Raw genomic sequence first — 20236 nt, 5'->3', positions numbered from 1 at the left:
AGACAACACCCTACCACACATGAGCCACCGCTCCGACGCCCACACCGGCCCCGAGCCCGCGCACTCGCCACCATCTTTCCCTTGTCACACCGGTGGAAGCACAACTCCAAAGACGAAACCCACAAGAGGGAAAACGACACAAAAATGCCGCCATCTTCCGGTCGCAATGATCAAGGGTTTCCCCCGAAGTTGACTTAGGGGAGGGGCAAGAGCTTCACCAGAACAACACCTCCAAGAAGGAAACGGTGCCCAAGAGCGTCGACACCGTTGGCTCCGGCCACAACCGGAGACAGCGCTTTCACCCGGATCCAACTCGCAACCTCCACCCAAAAACCTCCACCGGGTTGAGACAAGCTCCACACGCCAACCTCGAGATCGCGCCCTAGACTGATCGAAGGTTCCGCCACCCAAGCAGCCGAAACCCACAACACAGAGAGCCGCTGCTCCACCTTCCACACCGGCCCCAAGGCACCACAGAAAGCTTTTGCCTTGGGTTAAAAAAAATAAAAATAATAATAATCAGTGTCCTCCTCTATACTTTGGTTCGAGATGCCCTTTACTTATCCATCTGAAAATATTGTTCAAAAAGAATATCCATCTGAAAATATAAAAAATGGCCCACCGAATCTCGCCTATCCGAACCGAGGCGTGCCCATGCGCCCACCGGACCCGCAGTCAGTACAGACCCCCGCGCGCCGCCTTTCCGTCTCATTCCACGCGCTTCCATCCCACAGAAGCCGGCTCATCCTATAAACCGCCCGCCGCACACGAGCAACCTGCCTGCCTCACAATTCCACAGCAGGAAGAGACCGGCGACCCAGCGTCCAAGCCGCGGCGCATCGACCACTGTCTGATTGATTGATCGATCGATCTGCCACCATCACCACCACCGAGGTAGCGAGCCAGGGATGGCGGAGGGGAGGAGGACGACGCGGGTAGGGCGGTACGAGCTGGGCAAGACCATCGGCGAGGGCAGCTTCGCCAAGGTCAAGATCGCCAGGGACACCCGCGACGGGAGCACCTGCGCCATCAAGGTCCTCGACCGCAACCACGTTCTCCGCCACAAGATGGTCGAGCAGGTCCGAGCGCCGCCCATCTCCTTCCTTCCTTCTCTCTACCCCCTTTCTCCTCCTCCATCCATTGGGGGAATCTTGATTAGCATCTGGGGTATTGAATTGGCACGTAAATTATGACTGGCAGGCTCGCTTAATTAGAAAAGGAATGTCCCTGGGAAAACTATTTGACGTCTCTGTCATGGTAGAGATTCTCTGTCAGCAGGCATTATTTTTCTGTTTTCTTATTATGGGGAAAGAGTCAAGTGATTGCTAAGTAAAGAAACAAGAGCTTGATGCCAACGAATATAAAATATGAAATGAAAATTGTGATTCGTCCAATTAGCTATTTATAATGGGTCTCTCTTGGGGAACCATTCTGCGACTGTATCACCCACGCCAAGGTGATTCGACTGTATCGTACTCCATGGTCTCTGAAAGACTGCAACAACTAATAGACGTCAAGTTACCCCGACTCCTCTGTTTCCCTAGGATTCTGAGCACTGAACATCTCATCCACCTTCTGTAGATTAAACGGGAGATTGCCACGATGAAGCTAATAAGACATCCAAATGTCGTCCAGTTGCACGAGGTATATTACAATCTTTGCAGAGAAAAGAAATACTATATTTTATATCTTTCATCTCATTCAGCATGTGTGCACTTGGTGATAGGTTATGGCAAGCAAAACAAAGATATACATGGTTCTTGACTTTGTTGATGGAGGAGAGCTCTTTGATAAGATCGTAAGGCCCTCAAACTTTGTGTGCTAGATGTCATGGCTTTTGCTTTCAGTATGATCCTTTCTACTCATTTCTGACTTATCATTGTGCTGTGGATGATTAGGTCAATTCTGGGAGGCTAGGGGAAGATGAAGCAAGAAGGTACTTCCACCAACTTATAAATGCAGTTGATTACTGTCATAGTCGTGGAGTGTACCATAGAGATCTCAAGGTTTGTCCGATTATCCTCTCTCCTGGTGTATGTTATATTCTGTGAGGATGCTCTGGGATACATTTCCTAATTCATGGATGTTTTATGTGCCATTTGCAGCCAGAAAATCTGCTCCTTGACTCATATGGAGCTCTCAAAGTCTCGGACTTTGGTCTCAGCGCATTTGCACCGCAAACAAAAGTATGATCTCTACCTAGTAGGATTGTATAGAAGTACGCATATTTTTTTGTTCAATTGACATTTCGATGTATAGTAGCAATTCTTCAGAATTGTTGAAAGTACCTCTGCCTTCTGTATGCTCCGTTTAATCAATTCTTAAATTTATACAAGAAATGGAATTACAGATCGGATACAGTTTGTGCTTGGAGACAAAAACATTTAAGAAAAGGGTATTGATCACCTCATTTAATTTTGTATTTTATTTAGGAGGATGGACTTCTGCATACTGCTTGTGGAACTCCAAATTATGTTGCACCTGAGGTAAACTTTCCGCCTTCTGTTATTTATCTTGTTCTCACCTTGCCTTAAAAATGTGCTTCAAGAGGTGTAAGCATTTGAATGTTTCCTCAGGTTCTTGCGGATAAAGGTTATGATGGTATGGCTGCTGACGTGTGGTCCTGCGGCATAATCTTATTTGTTCTTATGGCTGGGTATTTACCCTTTGATGACCCCAACTTGATGACTCTGTATAAAATGGTAAGTTACTGTAATAGGCCAACGTAGGGAGGAACCACCGTTGTATCTAATTGGCACTAATATGACTATTGATGTTTTGCTAACAGATCACCAAAGCCAATGTTTCTTGTCCACCATGGTTGTCAACTGGTGCAAGGAATCTTATTAAGCGCATTATCGATCCCAATCCTCGGACTGTAAGTGTCAATTAAGTGTTTGCTGACAAGTGAATTTTCTACATGAGAAGGCTTCATTTGCATCAGAGTTTCAATGAATTTTATCTTCTTTCCTGCAGAGGATAACAATTGCAGAAATTCTAGAAGATGAATGGTTCAAAAAAGACTATAAACCGTCACAGTTTGAGCAAAATGAAGATGTGAGCCTTGAAGATGTTGATGCCGCATTCAATAGTTCCGAGGTAATACAATCTGAATGTCATTTCCTCGTATGCAGCCTGTTGTCCCCAAATTTTATCGTTTTAGCAGCACCACTTATTTTGTTATCTTTGTTTTTGAATCTCATAGGAACATCTTGTGGCGGAGAAAAGAGAGAAACCAGAATCCATGAATGCATTTGCTCTTATTTCGAGGTCGCAGGGATTCAACCTTGGAAATTTGTTTGAGAAAGAGATGATGGTAGGTTCATAGAACTGTTGATATATAATTTTCTCCATATTGCACTTGTGGTTAATTTACTTCTGAGTTCAGTATCCCTGATTGTTTAAATATTGTTACTAAAGTAGTAACAAGCAGGGTAGTATCACGCCGCTATTCACTTCACTGCCTCTTCTATAAATTTCGGACGCCACTAATTTTTCTACTATTAGCAAACCTTATTGTTTCTCAAATAATGTCATCCCTCTTTATAGGGATTGGTAAAACGGGAAACATCCTTCGCGTCCCAGCGTACACCACAAGAGATCGTGTCAAAAATAGAGGAAGCATGCGGGCCTCTTGGTTTCAATGTGCGGAAACAAAATTATAAGGTATAAACTGGGTTCCTCCTGCGTTCTTGCTGCAATTTCAGCAATTCAGTACTTGTACTGATTTCTATTTTTTATCTTCCAGATGAAACTGAAAGGTGACAAGACTGGAAGGAAAGGCCATTTATCTGTAGCAACGGAGGTACCGACTCTACTGTCCATGCTGAGACATAGTCTAATTTACAGATGACAGTTAAATTTGCCGTTACATTTATACTAAATTCATCGAACCAGCTATGATATCTGAAAAGAGAAAACAATTAAGACTTTTGGAAATGCCAATGGTGTTGCAAACTAAGGTTGTTGTTTTATAAGGATGCATCAAATATATGTTCACTTCTCATGTGAAGTTCTAATCAATCTATGCTACATAGTATTCTGGTGTATGAACATTTCATTTGCTAACTACGTGCCTGATAATAATCGATCTCTTGTAGGTTTTTGAGGTTGCTCCATCACTCCATATGGTCGAGCTTCGTAAAACTGGAGGCGACACCTTGGAGTTTCACAGTGTATGATCTCAAATGTTACTTTTCACATTCAATTGCCAAAAATTCTGAACTAGTCTAACAATTGCCAGTTTGAAATAATTAACATCATTTCTTCAAAATTATATGCAGTTCTACAAGAGTTTCTCAACGGAATTAAAAGACATAGTGTGGAAATCTGAATCTGACACAATTACAAAACAGAAACGGTAAGCACCAATATTCTAATGCTCCTAATTCTAGCGCTCCAAACTCTTTTGATCCCCTCTTTAACACTTCTGCTCCCTTGTGCAGATAATACCTCATTGAACTCGACCTGTCTTCTGGTTCCATATCTTCGGATGATACCGCGGGGTACTGTATATTTTTCTGGAACCAAATCAACTGTCCATCTCTTGTACTCAAAGACGGCGCTTTTTTTTGTCAGCGCAAGTACAACTACATGTAAGAAGAGGCCCTCCCATAGATGCTCCCTGTACTGCAATGTGGATGTGTAAACAGGCATCCTGAATGCTTTTGTTGGCACAGGGTTGTGCGCCTTTATTTTTGTTTTGAAAATATTTAAGGCTCGAAAAAGGAATAAGCGTAGTTCAGAGTAAATAAGTGAGCAACTTCATTAGTTGTACAATCTAAACTTTGGGATTTGTCAGTCAGGCTTTGGTGGGGATGCATGTCTGATCAGCAGTATGACATGTCTGATCTGGTGCAGCGTTAGTTTCTTCACTGACCTCTCGCAAAGAAAAACAAAACTTTCTTCAGTATGCTGCAAACTTTCTCTTTCCCTACGAGTAAGCTATGAACACATACGATGACTCTAATGCTGCCAAAAATCATATGTGTACTAGGAATTGTTTGCTACTTATCCATTGGTTGGCGTTGCCCTCCGTTTAGAGAAGAAACCAAATCGCTCCTGCTGCTGTGCATATAATTGAGCAAGATGTGTCTTTAATGTCTATAAGCACATGGTTCTTTTGGCATGATGATAAGCATGGTGACGATGTTGTCCTCGTTGTTCGGGTTGATCCCTCGGTAGTGGATGACAACACTCCCGCTGCGGTTCCTCAGATTCAACGGCGGGGACTCCTGAGATTGAGCTTGGTGAAGGACATTCAGTATCTACAGCTCAGTCCTCTCCTACCTCAGGTGTAGATGCCACATAGACCATCGGGAGAGCCACCCGCGAGACATCAACTGGTATGGAGCATAGAGGCCCTTGAAGACTGCATTTGCGGCACTTTCGGATCCGAGTTGTCAACGGGTGGGCAATCGCCGTGTGGTTCCTTTTGTAGTCTTCGGTGTCGGCACGATTGTTATCGTCTTCTCTATTTGGGTTGTGCTTTCAAGTTTGGTTGTATCTTACTCTGTTCTCAGGAGCAGCGATGTATTATGATCATTAATCTTAATACATCTATTATGTTAAAAAAACAGTGCAATGCTACCAAAACATATTTTCCTCCTCTAAGCATCTTTTCGTGCCACTATATAAATAAAACCATACCACGGCCGAACCAATAGTAATGAGTAACCCTCTTAAAAATAGATCAAGATAATAAACAAAATAGAGTAATGAGGAACCCTCTTAAGCAATAGATAAAGGTAAACAACAAAAAAAAAAGGAGTAGCTACATCCTATCTGGACGAAGCACTCAGGACTACTACCTAGAGGCTAGAGGCGTCACCACGCCTCCTTGTGAAACCAGCGAACTTGGTCACACTCAACCCACAAAGTCATTGCCGGGTAGGTCGCTTGCCCTCTCACTCCAGACCGTGGAGCGTTGATCCTGCCAGCGGACAACTAGGGCAGAGAGTGGTGAAGACAGTGTCACATGTATAAGATAGGAAGCTGCCGAAGACGCCCCAAGCCAACGTCGAAAGTGCCTTGATACAAAATCTGAACTTGCCCATCGATGACACTGGAACGAGACCAAGAGGTACTGGAGCTCCACGACAACGCCCTTAAGAGGGTGATGATGCAACACACCACTGTCGTTAAGACCGAGACGGTCAAGGGTTTTTCACCTGGAGCACTCACGACGGATGGGAAGGTAACCACAACAGCGCGACCAAGAGGGTTACAACACCAATAGGCATCGCCACCGCTAGCGCCAGAGCGCTCCGCTTGCGCCCGAAAAAACCTTCACACCGCACCCGGTACCTCGGACCGCCGCTACAAGCCAGACCACGATGATGCGATCTAGGAGTCGACTTTGTCAAAGCACCATCAACATCAGGATCCTCCACCACTAGTGGAAAACGGGGCTTTAGCACCGGTTGAAAAGGGGTGTAACGGCCCGGATATACCCCCATTAGATTTTGTTTGTTCTTTTTCTTTTGTGCACCATCATGGCATGTGCATCATATCTCATCCATGTCTTCCAACAAATAAATTTTTTATAAACCCTAGCTTGTTGTTTTCCCTCTCATATGTTTATTTTAAAAACCCATCTTTCTCTTATCCTTTTCAATAATAATAAAGCCCTAATCTCCCCTCTCATAATCTCTATTTTATAATTAATTTTGTTCAACAACTAATTTTTGGAATAAACAAATGTGTTTTGTTTTGGGTTACAAATAAAGTAAATATTTTGAAAGCTAGTTTTGATCCTTGCTCTCATCCCTGTTTCAAATTTAAAACTGAAAATAAGTTTGGTTTCAAAAGGTTTCAAATAAAAACGGAGAAAGAAAAACCCCTTCCCTCTCTCCCTAGGCTCCCTCTAACCCGCAGCATCCTTTCCGATCCAACCCACCTCCATCTCGGCGGCCCAAGAGCACCAGCCCACCTTCGGCCAAGCAGCCCAGCATACCCCTTCGATCTGGTTCTTTTGGCGTTGTCGTCTTCTCCCCAGGGAGAGAGCACGCAAGGTGCGTGAGGCAGTGGTCCTCCACCACCACAACCACCGCGCCACCACCTCCCTTTTTATTCCGCATCTGAGGCACTCCCAGAAACCCTAGCCCTCCCCTCCTTCCTCGCGCCGCCACCAACCTCCGTCTCTTTCTTTTCTTTTCCTTCACCACGGAGCACCACCTCGCAGACCACCTTGGCCCCGTCGTTCCCGGCCGCCCCGCGGACATCCAAGTACACCAGCAGCTCCGCTGCATCTCCCTCATCCTCCTCCCCAAGTGAATCGAGATCGGGTGCTCCCAGACGCCGCCAAGGCCGCCGTTTCTTCTCCGTCTCCGGCGAGGTTTTTCGTCGATTCCGGCCACCGTGGCTCCCCTCCGTCGCCAACGAACCATCCTCAAGTTCTCTGGTACCTCGGAGCACCCCGTGGACACCATCTCCTTCTTATTTGCGTCCGCTTCTTCTCTTCCCCATGGTGACCGTCCGCCCTTCCTGCAGATGCCCGTCGCCGGCGATCCTCCGGCGACCTACAGCCAGCGGCGCTGCCTCCATCGTCCCCGCGCCGACGAGGCGCGTCGGTGGTGCCTCATCCCGCTCCCTAGAACGCCACGATACGCCGGCGCACATCCATGCCGTGCCGCGGTGATCACCGCTGCACGCGCGCGGCGACCTCCTGTCGAGCACCTTCCGTGCAGCCTCGCACGCTTCGCCAGCGTGGCGGCCACGTCGATGCCCGGGTTTCGTTGTCAGCCGGTGTGGCTAGGTTTTCTTCCGGTGAGAAAACCTTTTCCGATCCAGATCTGTGTCTTTTTGCAAATGGACCCTTCCATTTGTTTTGAACCTAACGCGGCGTCCCTCTTCGTGTTGGTTTTCTGAAAACCCACCTGCAGGTTCTGAACCACCCGCAGCCCAGTCAGCGCCTCGTCAGCCTCCCCTGGCCCCGCTGGTCAGTGACCCGGGCTAGCTTCTGTCTCGGTGAGAAAAGTCCCAGGTTTTTCCTGTTTTTCTGAAAATTGCTGAATATGTTTCAAACTTGCAAAATTAATATATTTCAAACCGTAAGTTGAAATAAAACGTGTTATATATGAAAATTGATCAGAAAAATGTGCTGAACACGAATATGCCATCCATGCTTGATGTTTCATCATGCATCATACAATTTCGGGATAGTTTGTGCACATTCACCTAACATATATGCGGAGTATTTCGGATATCCACCTAGGATTTCCCTGCTTCGATTAATATTGAAGTAGCACACCCCTGCCATGCTTTGCCATGCTAATAAACACTTAACTTTATCGTTAGAAATGCAACTCCAACTTTAATTTGTTTGTCCGGGGTTCCGACTCCGATTAATATGGATAAGTTGCATTGCACCATCGCTGCCATGTCATGCATATCATCTTGATCATGTTGGATCTTCTTTATCTGTAGTAGTAAGACTTGCACCCGGTGTTTGTCCAGCATTTTCTTCTTCCCGGATAGGATCGCGAAGTGGTGTTGTGAGATACGACAAGTCTCCAGATGTTCCTCGGCAAGCTTTAACAGGCAAGCATTTCCTATACTCCTGTCTCTGCAGGAGTCGCTCACCTATTTTATTTTGCCTTCTCCCTCATGCTAGCCTTTAGTTGCGTTCTTGTCACGTGTCCTATCCACTTGTTACCTCAAGCAGCCTATATTTTGCTACCACTACCCCCTACAGCTGTTGTTTGGTTATCGAGTCTTCCCTTGCGAGTCGTAGTGCATGCTAGTGTTGTTTATATCTTGTTACCGTTATTGTTATCTTATTGGGTTATATGTTGGGAAGAATCATGGTTACTTTATGTAATGTCCCAGGTTTAGAAACGATCGAGGGGTAGATTTTAGAAAGGGATGTGCATTGCATTGTAAATTCCGCGGAAATTTCGCGTTTTTAAAACAAAACTGCATCAAAGGGGGACATGTTTCTCTCTCGACATCCTACAGGGATAGGGTTTCGAGAGTGCGATGAACTTGTTCTTACTTAATTAGATTAGGGTTTTGAGAAGAGAGAAGAGAAGATGCATCACAATCTTAAGTTGCATGATTGAATTCGAAATTAAGTGGTATGATTGAATTCAAACCAAATTTGAATTTGAATTTCAAATTCAAACATCAAATGGTTATCACATAATTCAAACTTGAGATGATTTATTAAACAATTATCATTAATCAAGAATATGAATAATAAAACACTTAGACAAAGCTCATTAAGGAAAACTTGAGCTTTATTGATTATCACACATAATACAATGTCATTTACAATATCCAGAATAGTAATATGAATTATTACAACACATTACACAAATTTGGAAAAATAGAAAATGAAAATAAAAGAAAAGTACAAGTATGATTCTGTCCTAAATACTACAATGTGAATATCATCTGATCTTGGACTTGATGATCTTCATGTTCATCCTGATCAACTTCTTGATCCCTGCACACAAGCAAAACAAGAAGAGCATTAAGCCAAGTGGCAATGCCACTTGGCAGGTTAGCAAAAATAATGAATCAGGAGAGGATATGAACAAGGCTGCCGAGCTGATCCATCTCACCACCAAGTTCCAAACCAAGTGCATAGTATCAGGTTACACACACACACAGCCTGCTCACAAGGCTGTGTGCATGGAGCACAACACACACACACAGCTAGTGAGTCACCCAAGTATGCCAGGCTCAGCTGTCGACCATGTGAGCAAAGCAAAGATGGTATAAAACCTTTTCCACCGCCAGAACCCACAGATCATCGGCAGAATTCACTGGGTAAGTCCACCAGAAACCAAGAACTAGCAAGAACAGCTCAAGAACACCAAGAACAGGTGAACAACTAGAGCTGTTCCACCTATTCCCCAATCACCAGAAAGTAAACCAAGATATCAAGCTTGCAAGGAGGAGCAGGGCAAGCCAAGAACTCAATCAGCAGCTGAACCTCTACACCAACACCCATTTCTAGGAGCCGGAGTGAGGTATACACAAAGAATCATGAGCAAGCATCTGTCTTGCTCATAAATAAGTATGAGCATCAATCACACACAAGCAAAAGGGTGTGAGTACCCAGTTTGTATCATCATCCGGCTACTAAGCCTTTTGGTGCAAGCAAAATAAAGGACAGTCAGAAGGAAATTACCAAGGGAACAGTGGTATGTCAATATGGTGACATACCAGAGAAATCCAACCTGGATAAATCCCTAACTAGCCATTCAAAATCATCTAGCACCTAAAGCCAAGCAATCCATCAGACAGATAGATAGATTATGTCTATTCTTGTTGTCAATGACAGAAGGTAACTCGGAAAACCAACAAGGTTTCTTCCAAGTGAGATATTCACCAAATCACAGCAAGCCAACAAAGGTGGGAGCTACCCTAACAGCAAGGAATTGTTGTCAGGGCCACCTCAACCACTTTACCAAACCCAACAGAGAAGCCATGCACAGATATCATTACCCAAAAGGGTTCAAATGGAGCTAGGGTTCCTAACAGATGTTGGCATCCCTCTAGCTCAATCAATTTAACTGTAAGATGATCACAACTGCCAGCAGTTCACATCAATTATCCACTTAGCCAAGCAAGGAATTACAGATAAATGAAACAGATAAGTAACCCAAAGCATTAACATCTTGTCGATGACCCAATAACTCACTCGCAAGCATCGGATGATGCTTGAGCAAGCACCAACACACACCGAGCACGGGTATGTGTGTCACACAAACACCATGATGAGCCCCGGATAGGCACAGAGCGAGTAGATAGAGAGCAAACAACATACAACCGATGATCACTCGGATCATCGATGCTTGACAAATTATGCAAGTGCTTGTCAGAGACAAGCCTGGCATCAATTCATGTATTACAACAATGAAATAGCCCAATTAAACAATAGATGCTTCACAGATAATCACATAATAACTCATGATTGTATCCAGAGCACATCAAAGGCATGATGTGCCACTGGATCAAGATGCACAAGCAGGGCACACATCAACTTATTATTAAATAACATTGTTAAGCCACAATAATGCTCAATTGAGCACAATCATAAATCTGAGCCTCAGAATAAGCCACTATGCCTCTGGCACTTGCATAACTGCAAGAAATGGCACACTGTAATCAAGCCAGGGTATCATAAATGAATACACTTGAGGATCTGGCAAGCTTATCAACAAGAACAGAGGCACAGGGATGGAGTTAGACAAGAAATGCTAGCACAACAAGTGATTAGGCTAGGAATTCTTGCACAGAGGCATGGCGGTACTACACACAGCAGTAGCACACGCATAGCGCAGCAGCATAGCACATCAGGAGCAGGCAAACATGGCGCTGCAGAAGAGCACAATAGCTCTTGCGCAGGCAAGCAAAGCACAGCAGTAGGACTAGAGGAGGAAGAAGGTCGAGCACAGGAGGGGAGCGGGAAAGGAGGCGCACTTACCCGGAGTCGAGGAGAACAAGCGCAGCCATGGCGGCCACGGCGGCACACGCCGTAGCGCGGCGGCGCCGAGGCCAAGCCAGGCCATGGCAGCACCACAGCACCACACGCACCACGGCGGCGAAGCCATGGTGGCGCCACAGCACCAGGGCGCCAGGAGCGGCGGGATCGCCCAGATCCCGTAACCCTAGCCGCCGCAGAGGAGGTCGAAGACAAGCTGGAGCAGCACCCGCTCCAGATCGACGCGGAGGAAGATGACCGCCGTCGTGAGGCGCGTCGATTGCGCATCATGGCGGGGGCCAAGTCCGGCGGAGCTCGCCGGAATCGAACGGCGACGGCGGTGGCGACGCGAATCGCCAGAGAGGGGATTAGGGTTAGGGTTCGGACGCGAGCGCGAGAGAGAGAGAGGGAGAGAAGTGAGGTGGTCGAGCCGGACCAGGTGGGTCGGTCGACCTAACCCACTGGGTTACACCGACAGGTGGGGCCCAGGGGCATTATGGTCATTTCACAAAATCACTTAAATACAGATACTTTGAAATTTTATAAGAAATGTTTAAAAGCTCTAAAAAAATAATTAAAAATATAAAAATTGATCAGCATAAAATTCTCTATCTAAATAAAATATCAAAGAGAATTTTTGAAGACAAATAAGAATAAGTCTTAACTTGATGATTTAAATAATCATTTAAATCACACATATTATTTTCAATAATGAAAATAAGTCCATAAATGTCTTTGGATTTTAAAAACACCTTGACAATATTTCAAGGTTGTATATTACCTAAATAGAGTATCTCCAAATCAATCTTAGTATTAACCTCTTACATGAAATAATAATATCATCTGGAAGGGGGAACAAACCCTAAAACTCGGAACCATGCATAATTGCTTCTTTAACCATTGCCCTTATCGGACAATGATGCTATTTTTTCGAAACGAGAGGACAAGGGTCAGTCCACACCATCCAACTGCAAAACTTTGCAGTGTTCAGGCAAGTTCATCGCTTGCTCATACCATTTGAGTATCTTTATCAAATTACTTGCAAAGTACTATGATTATCACTATTGCATTAAAACCAAAACCACTACTTTCATAACTATGAATATGACTATGTGGTGGGCAATGGAACCATGGATTGTGTTGATATGGTGGAGGTTCCATTGCAAGGGTTAATATCCATCTAGGATTAACAACAAATGTCGTCCAGTGATTCTTGTGCCGTAATACCCGTGTTAACCATAAGATCCGGAGTGGAACGGAGTAGTCAAAAGTGTTTCCACCTCTCGTACATCAACGAATGCACTCTACCGTAGACACTTGTATCTGTCGGTGGCGAGCGGTTGGCTGGGGAAGCCTTAAGTCCCCACGGCATAGTCCGTAGACACTTGTCGCCCGAAGAACAAGCGGTTGGCTGGGGAAGCCTTAAGTCCCCACGGTATTGCGGTCTATGATGGGTTGCAGCTACCGGCGAAGGAGTTTTGTTAACGAGTCCCAAACTGTTGTCGTGGTCGGGGTCCACCCGTGAGTGGGAATAATGGGACCGGCGAGGACCCAGGGTCGGGGCTTGCAACAAAGGGTGGGTGTTCGAGGTAGCGGAGGAACATGATTGGCTAGACCTTATACCGGGCCTCACACCATAGGAAGTGTGGATGGGAGAGCTGCCCGGTTGGCACCAAGGTTAAGATCTCTTATGGGTAAAGCAACACACCTCTGCAGAGTGTAAAGAACCGTGACCTGTCACTCCCTGTTCCGGGATATGGAACCGCGAACGCGGCCGGAAAGGAGCTCCATGAAGTTCTAGTAAACCGGTGAAGGCTGACGGACATAGCTCTTTGAAATAAAAGCAATCTGTTGAAGAAATGTTTATCAAAACCTGCATTGGTATTATACTTTCTGGTCTAATATCGTAGTTAGTGCATTAAACACCTCTTATCTATAATGAACTTGTTGAGTACGCTCGTACTCATCCCACTCTTAAATCCCTTGCTTAGATTGTCTGAATCGTCTGGAGGAGGACTACGACAATGTTGCGGTCAAAAACCCACTGGCGAGTAGCGACGGGCAACACCGTAGAGCCGGGAGGCTCCCAGGATTGCGGTGGACCCTGGTCCCTCGGGCGACGGCCCGCAATGCCTTCTGGCACACGTCCCGGTGCTTACGAGGGCGTGCCACCTGACCTATACCTGGTCAGGAAGGTGATGGATTGCTTCGACTAGTTTCCTGCATGGCAAACACGTAAACATTAAATACGAGCCCCGATCGGCTCTTAAGTTGTTTCGTGGATCGGCTCAAAGAGCCGATTGCCCCATGGTTCATGTTAGATTTATAAGGACATGGGGATCATGCTTTATCGATATCAAGCTAAACTAATCTACGATAGTCTAGGGTTTTCACCGTGTAATCGGAACATCCTATGCGTAATTGAGCCTAGCAGATACGTAAGATGATGGAAAACCAGCCCTAAAGAGGCCTAAAAACCAACGTGAAGTTGATCCCCGGAACAATCCCTCTAGAGCTTAATAAACCACACCTTACGCGCTACCGGATCCTTCAACCCGTTTATAAGGCCTAACCATACGGATATCAAACCAATCCTTGAAGTACAAGGAGCAACTATAACGGATTAGATCTACTAAATAAAGAATCAAGCAAGATGCTGCCCTTACACCTAGAATAGGTGTAAGGGCAGCTAGATATCAAGGGGCAGCGTAGCTAAACAAGTACATCGTGAAAGTATTGTTATCAACCCCAAAACACCTAAGATAAGGGTGTTGCTCGCCATCAAAAAGGCTTCAGCACGAGCAACACCAACAACGAATAAACTGATACTGCCTAGATCGCAAGATGCGATCTAGGCAGCATGTTGCTTACCCGGGAGAAACCCTCGAAACAAGGGGTGGCGATGCGCCTAGATTGATTTGTTGTGAACGTGATCGTCCTCCGTTCTCAATAACCCTAGATACATATTGATAGTCCGTAGACTTTCTAACTTGGGAATAAACCCAACCGTGTACGAGCTAAACTCTATCTCTTAATTCTAACCGACACGTAACCTACTATAATTTACAGATACACGGGCAATCTTGCCCAAACTTCTTGTACAAGGCCGGTTCGGGAATATTTTCCGTGCATATCCTACTAAGCCCATTTAATCACGGCCCATCTCCAGACTTGGTTAAATTCTGGTGATAACACATGCCCCCTGGTTTTGGCAATGATAATTCCAAAACCACCCCGTTTTTTCTTCGTAGGGTCACGTCGTGGCAGAGCAGAACCGTCGCAGTATCCTTCATCATGATGCCTTGCCCTCTCAACTTCTCTGCACGATTTGACAGTTCTTTGGCACCACTTCCTCGGAAACTGCTATAACATTAACTCTCCCCCATATCCCTTTATTTAACCGCGCCGAGCAGTTCGCCTCTTCATCCTCTTGCTCCGTACTAGCCATCGGCAAAAACCCCCTTCCTCTGTAGCCATGTCTTCTTCCTCCTCCTCCTCCTCCTCTGCCTCATCAGGCCTCTCCTACGTATCTTCTCCCTTCCGTGAGCCCACGCCGGAGTGGGACCCGCTGGCGGCGTACGACCGCTGCGCCCCGGAGGAGTGGGACATCGAGTCCCATGATTCCTCCGTCTGGTCCGAGGACGACAAGTCCTTGACCGAGGGAGAAGATGACTTCCAGTTCCTCGTCGACGGGGAGCTGGAAGCGGGGAGCGAGGACGACCGCTTCTCGTGGGACGGCTACACCTCCTCCGACGAGGAGGACGAAGAGGAGGACGACGAGTCCTCCGACGATTATCCGCCGGCGAAGCGCTTCCGCGCCGGGTCGGACGATGACGACGACGAGGAGGAGGACGAGGCTCCCGTAGAGGGCTATGGGAGCAGCGACGAGGAGCCCGCCAGCAGCAGCACCGGAGGCAGCGAGGACGACGACGAGGGCAGCAACGACCCTTAGATTAGGGACTACTAGTATAGGACTAGTAGTAGTAGTAATCGGCTTTTGTTCTTTCTTCCTTGAGCAATCGGCTCTTCTCTGTAAAAGCCCCTTTATTAATGAAGAAAATATTTCTAAGCCGATTTTGCCTTTCTATCAATTTTGCCGATTGTCAACGCAAGTCAACACACCAAGAGCCGATGGCAGCTGATGTCTACGGGAGCTTCTATTCTTGTAGACAGTGTTGGGCCTCCAAGAGCAGAGGTTTGTAGAACAGCAGCAAGTTTCCCTTAAGTGGATCACCCAAGGTTTATCGAACTCAGGGAGGAAGAGGTCAAAGATATCCCTCTCATGCAACCCCGCAACCACAAAGCAAGAAGTCTCTTGTGTCCCCAACACACCTAATAGGTGCACTAGTTCGGCGAAGAGATAGTGAAATACAGGTGGTATAAATAAGTATGAGCAGTGGCAACGGCACCAGAAAAGTGCTTTGCCCAGGACAGTAAACAAGCGGTAGTAATGTGATGACCCACAAGTATAGGGGATCGCAACAGTCTTCGAGGGAAGTAAAACCCAAATTTATTGATTCGACACAAGGGGAGGTAAAGAATACTTATAAGCCTTAACAACTGAGTTGTCAATTCAGCTGCACCTGGAAAAGCACTAGCAACAGGGTGATGTGAAAGTAGCAGATGATATGAGAGCAATAGTAACGAGAATACGACAGAAAGTAGCGAGTAATATGAGAGCAATGGCACCAGAAAACAGTTGACATGTAGAACGAGTATATGATGATGAAAGATGGACCGGGGTTCCCAGCTATCTACACTAGTGGTAACTCTCCAATAACAAGTGTTGGGTGAACAAATTTGATGTCTACGGGAGCTTCTATTCTTGTAGACAGTGTTGGGCCTCCAAGAGCAGAGGTTTGTAGAACAGCAGCAAGTTTCCCTTAAGTGGATCACCCAAGGTTTATCGAACTCAGGGAGGAAGAGGTCAAAGATATCCCTCTCATGCAACCCCGCAACCACAAAGCAAGAAGTCTCTTGTGTCCCCAACACACCTAATAGGTGCACTAGTTCGGCGAAGAGATAGTGAAATACAGGTGGTATGAATAAGTAGTAGCAACGGCACCAGAAAAGTGCTTTGCCCAGGACAGTAAACAAGCAGTAGTAACGCAGCAGTAGTAACGCAAGAAAACAGTAAACAAGCAGCGATAGCAGTATTTAGGAACAAGGCCTAGGGATTACACTTTCACTAGTGGACACTCTCAACATTGATCACATAACAGTAACGGATAAATGCATACTCTACACTCTTGTTGGATGATGAACACATTGCGTAGGATTACATGAACCCTCAATGCCGGAGTTAACAAGCTCCACAATAATGCTCATATTTTAGTAACCTTTAGTGTAAGATAGATCAAAAGACTAAACCAAGTACTAGCATAGCATGCACACTCGTCACCTTCATGCATATGTAGGAGGAATAGATCACATCAATATTATCATAGCAATAGTTAACTTCGCAATCTACAAGAGATCATGATCATAGCATAAACCAAGTACTAACACGGTGCACACACTCGTCACCTTTGCACACGTGCGGGAGGAATAAAACTACTTTAATAACATTGCTAGAGTAGCACATAGATAAATTGTGATACAAACACATTGCAATCATAAAGAGATATAAATAAGAACCTCACTATGCCATTCAACAGTTGAATAAGTATTCTGTGAAATATAGCCTAAGAGACCCACACGGTGCACACACTCGTCACCTTACACACGTGGGACAAGGAGTCTCCGGAGATCACATAAGTAAAACTCACTTGACTAGCATAATGACATCTAGATTACAAGCATCATCATATGAATCTCAATCATGTAGGGCAGCTCATGAGATTATTGTATTGAAGTACATAGGAGAGAGATGAACCACATAGCTACCGGTACAGCCCCGAGCCTCGATGGAGAACTACTCCCTCCTCATGGGACCAGCAGCGGTGATGAAGATGGCAATGGAGATGGCAGCGGTGTCGATGGAGAAGCCTTCCGGGGGCACTTCCCCGCTCCGGCAGGGTGCCGGAACAGAGACTCCTGTCCCCGCATCTTGGCTTCGCGATGGCGGCGGCTCCGGAAGGTTTTCCGTATCGTGGTTCTTCGCATCGTGGTTTTCGCGACGGAGGCTTTAAATAGGCGAAGAGGCGGCGCAGGAGGGTCGAAGGGGTGGCCACACCATAGGCCGGCGCGGCCGGGGCCCAGGCCGCGCCACCCTATCATCCGGGGCCCACGGGCCCCCTCCGGCGGCTCTCGGGTGTTCCGGATGCTTCCGGTGAAAATAGGAACCCGGGTCTTCGTTTCGTCCAATTCCGAGAATATTTCGTTACTAGGATTTCGAAACCAAAAACAGCAGTAAAACAGGAACCGGCACTTCGGCATCTTGTTAATAGGTTAGTTCCAGAAAATGCACGAATATGACATAAAGTGTGCATAAAACATGTAGGTATCATCAATAATATGGCATAGAACATAAGAAATTATCGATACGTCGGAGACGTATCAAAATTATAGTCGGGCAATTGATAGGATTGAAATAGCATTAAGACAGAATATCAAGATCATTAATCATGTAGGCATGTTTTCCAATAATAGTCGTACGTGCTCGCAATGAGAAACTTGCACAACATCTTTTGTCCTACCAGCCGATGGCAGCCGGCCTGCGAACCCGGAAGTCCCGGGACAACGCAAAACGCCTTAGCTCCGGCCCCCAAGACAAGGAGATGGTGCCGACGAAAGCACTAGTGGAGCGGGGCTTCTCATTTCCGCCTTCGGACTTCTTTTCTAGGAGATCCTGAAGGCCTTATGGGGCTCCGACCCACAGCATCTTCCAAACAGCGTGGCCTGCAATCAACAATCACGCTATTCTCCTCGAGAGGGCCATCTCCGGGCACCCCGAGCTCTCCTCGTTTCAATACTATTTCGACTGTCAAGAAGGAGAGGATCCGGCAATCCACCGAATTAGCAACATGCGGATCCATCACCTTCATGATCCGCCAGAGCCGCGTCTGCCACCCACACCGGCCGCCGCAGTCTCGCGCGGTACTGGTGGGGGCTTCTTCTACTTGAAGGACGTCTCAGGCCCCGCTAAGCGGAAAGCCGCCGCCGTTCGAAAACTGCCCCGCCGGCGAGCTTCGGCATGGTCGCATTGCCCCCATCTCTCCGAGTCACTCCAGCCACGCTGCGCCGTCGGGCGGATCCGGCAAGCCGACGGAGGAGAGGCTGGCAGGGAAGGACGACCCTTTCCCGTGTTCACCCAGCGGATCCAGCCGCTCCAACACGAGGGACCGCTTGATGTTCCAATACACGGGCGCGACGAGCCGATGCGCGCCACAAAAGACAATCTCTCGCCGACGCCATCGATAAGAGGATTCGGCTCCTCATCAAGATCCCACGTGAACTTCCGTTCACGTGTGCAACAACAGACATCCATATGAACGGGTTCGGAACCGCGGTACGTGGGCTTGACCGTAGTCTCGTTGTTTCTCTTCGCATTCAAACTTTTGTCTAAGTGTTTAACTCTGTATTAGCTCGAGGCGCTCGAAGAAAGTGAACTCTGAACTATCCTCCGGGTTCCTTCCACCGAAGCAAAACGGATCGGAAGCCGCATCGGAGGCGGAAGCTCCCGAGGCTCCGCGCCCACGCAGAGGGAAGAGGCCTGCCCTCCAGCCGCTTCAGCAAAACGTGCCGCGACGTGCCTCGGCACCGCGGCAACTCGCAAGGCGGAGGCGGAGAAAAGCGCCTCAAACTCATCGACACGAGCAACCGAGCACAACCCAGAAATCCACCGAGTTTTCAAACCTTCGGGTAAGTGCTAGATTTCCGAAGTAAAGACATTCCGCCATCGTGAATCAGCATATACTTAATCATAATGCTCTGCTATTTTGCGACGCAGAGTCCGGGAAGCCAGCCTCCCCTAAGGCCCCCGAGAAGAGAGACGGCGAAGCCTGCCTCCGGCTTCCATACCTCGACCTCGCACCCGATGTCGGTTCCGCCCCAAGGCTTCCTTCCTCGCCGCCAAGCCGGATCCCAAGGGACGTTATTAGCATCGACGACCTTCCCGAAGGTCCGATTGGTCCGCGGTGGTTTCCAGGGAAAGGCGCGATCTTCATCTACGCCTCCGCTCGAGCAACCAAGCGCCACCTCCCGCCGACCACTACAGCCGGAGAGCAAGTATGAGCAGAAGAGTACTAAGCGATTAGGCAGCACGAGACGCTTCCAAGCTGACCCTCAGCCTACTCCGTATTACCCGCAAAAGCTCACCTCTTTCCTGCAACGCCATGCGAAAGTCCCCGAATGATGGGGTGAAAGGTGTAGGGGGCCTGCCATGAGACACACGGAGATGGTGAAGAGCTCTCAGGCCTTGAGAGCGATCTCAAGATCCCTTCTTTGCTAAGCATAAGGAGGTGCGCCAGGTAACACTAGCCCCAAGCATTGGTTCGAGACATTTTTCCGTGTAAACATGTATTAGCCGATGCTTGCTTCTCAACTCGTCGTCTTAGACGGAAATTTAAAAATTTTCTCTGATCCAAAACTTTGAACTCTCGCCAGCCCCAGTAATTTTGAATTTCCGGCTAACTTCTGCTTTGTGTCTGCGTGAGCACTTGCCGGAAGGCTGCCACGAAGATCTACGCGTTCATGTCTTTGGAGCGGATAGACGGGAGGCCAGGCGAGCTGCTTGCGAGCCAAGCCGAGAATAGTCAACAAGCTGTGCTCCTGCCCGGAGACCCGCTTGAAAGGTGAGAAATCCGAGTTGCTTAAAATTTGTACTTTATGGACAATCATAACACATATCTTGTGGGATTT

At 47.0% G+C, this 20236-nt stretch overlaps 1 protein-coding gene across 1 annotated transcript; it reads left to right on the top strand.

The window, feature by feature from the left end:
* The first annotated feature begins 771 nt into the window (after window positions 1-771).
* LOC124701282 (CBL-interacting protein kinase 9-like) lies at window positions 772-4909 on the top strand. Its single transcript, XM_047233330.1, has 15 exons — window positions 772-1079; window positions 1582-1644; window positions 1727-1798; window positions 1899-2006; window positions 2106-2186; window positions 2433-2486; window positions 2577-2702; window positions 2789-2878; window positions 2977-3099; window positions 3206-3316; window positions 3550-3666; window positions 3749-3805; window positions 4101-4175; window positions 4284-4360; window positions 4446-4909. The coding sequence occupies exons 1-15, from the start codon at window positions 909-911 to the stop codon at window positions 4447-4449; spliced, it is 1329 nt and encodes a 442-aa protein (XP_047089286.1). The 5' UTR covers window positions 772-908; the 3' UTR covers window positions 4450-4909.
* Window positions 4910-20236: the final 15327 nt, after the last annotated feature.

The sequence above is a fragment of the Lolium rigidum genome, chromosome 3, assembly GCF_022539505.1.
Source record: "Lolium rigidum isolate FL_2022 chromosome 3, APGP_CSIRO_Lrig_0.1, whole genome shotgun sequence".
Taxonomy (NCBI): Eukaryota; Viridiplantae; Streptophyta; class Magnoliopsida; order Poales; family Poaceae; genus Lolium; species Lolium rigidum.
Note: the sequence above shows the minus strand (reverse complement) of the source record. Positions and strands in the feature narration are given on the sequence as shown.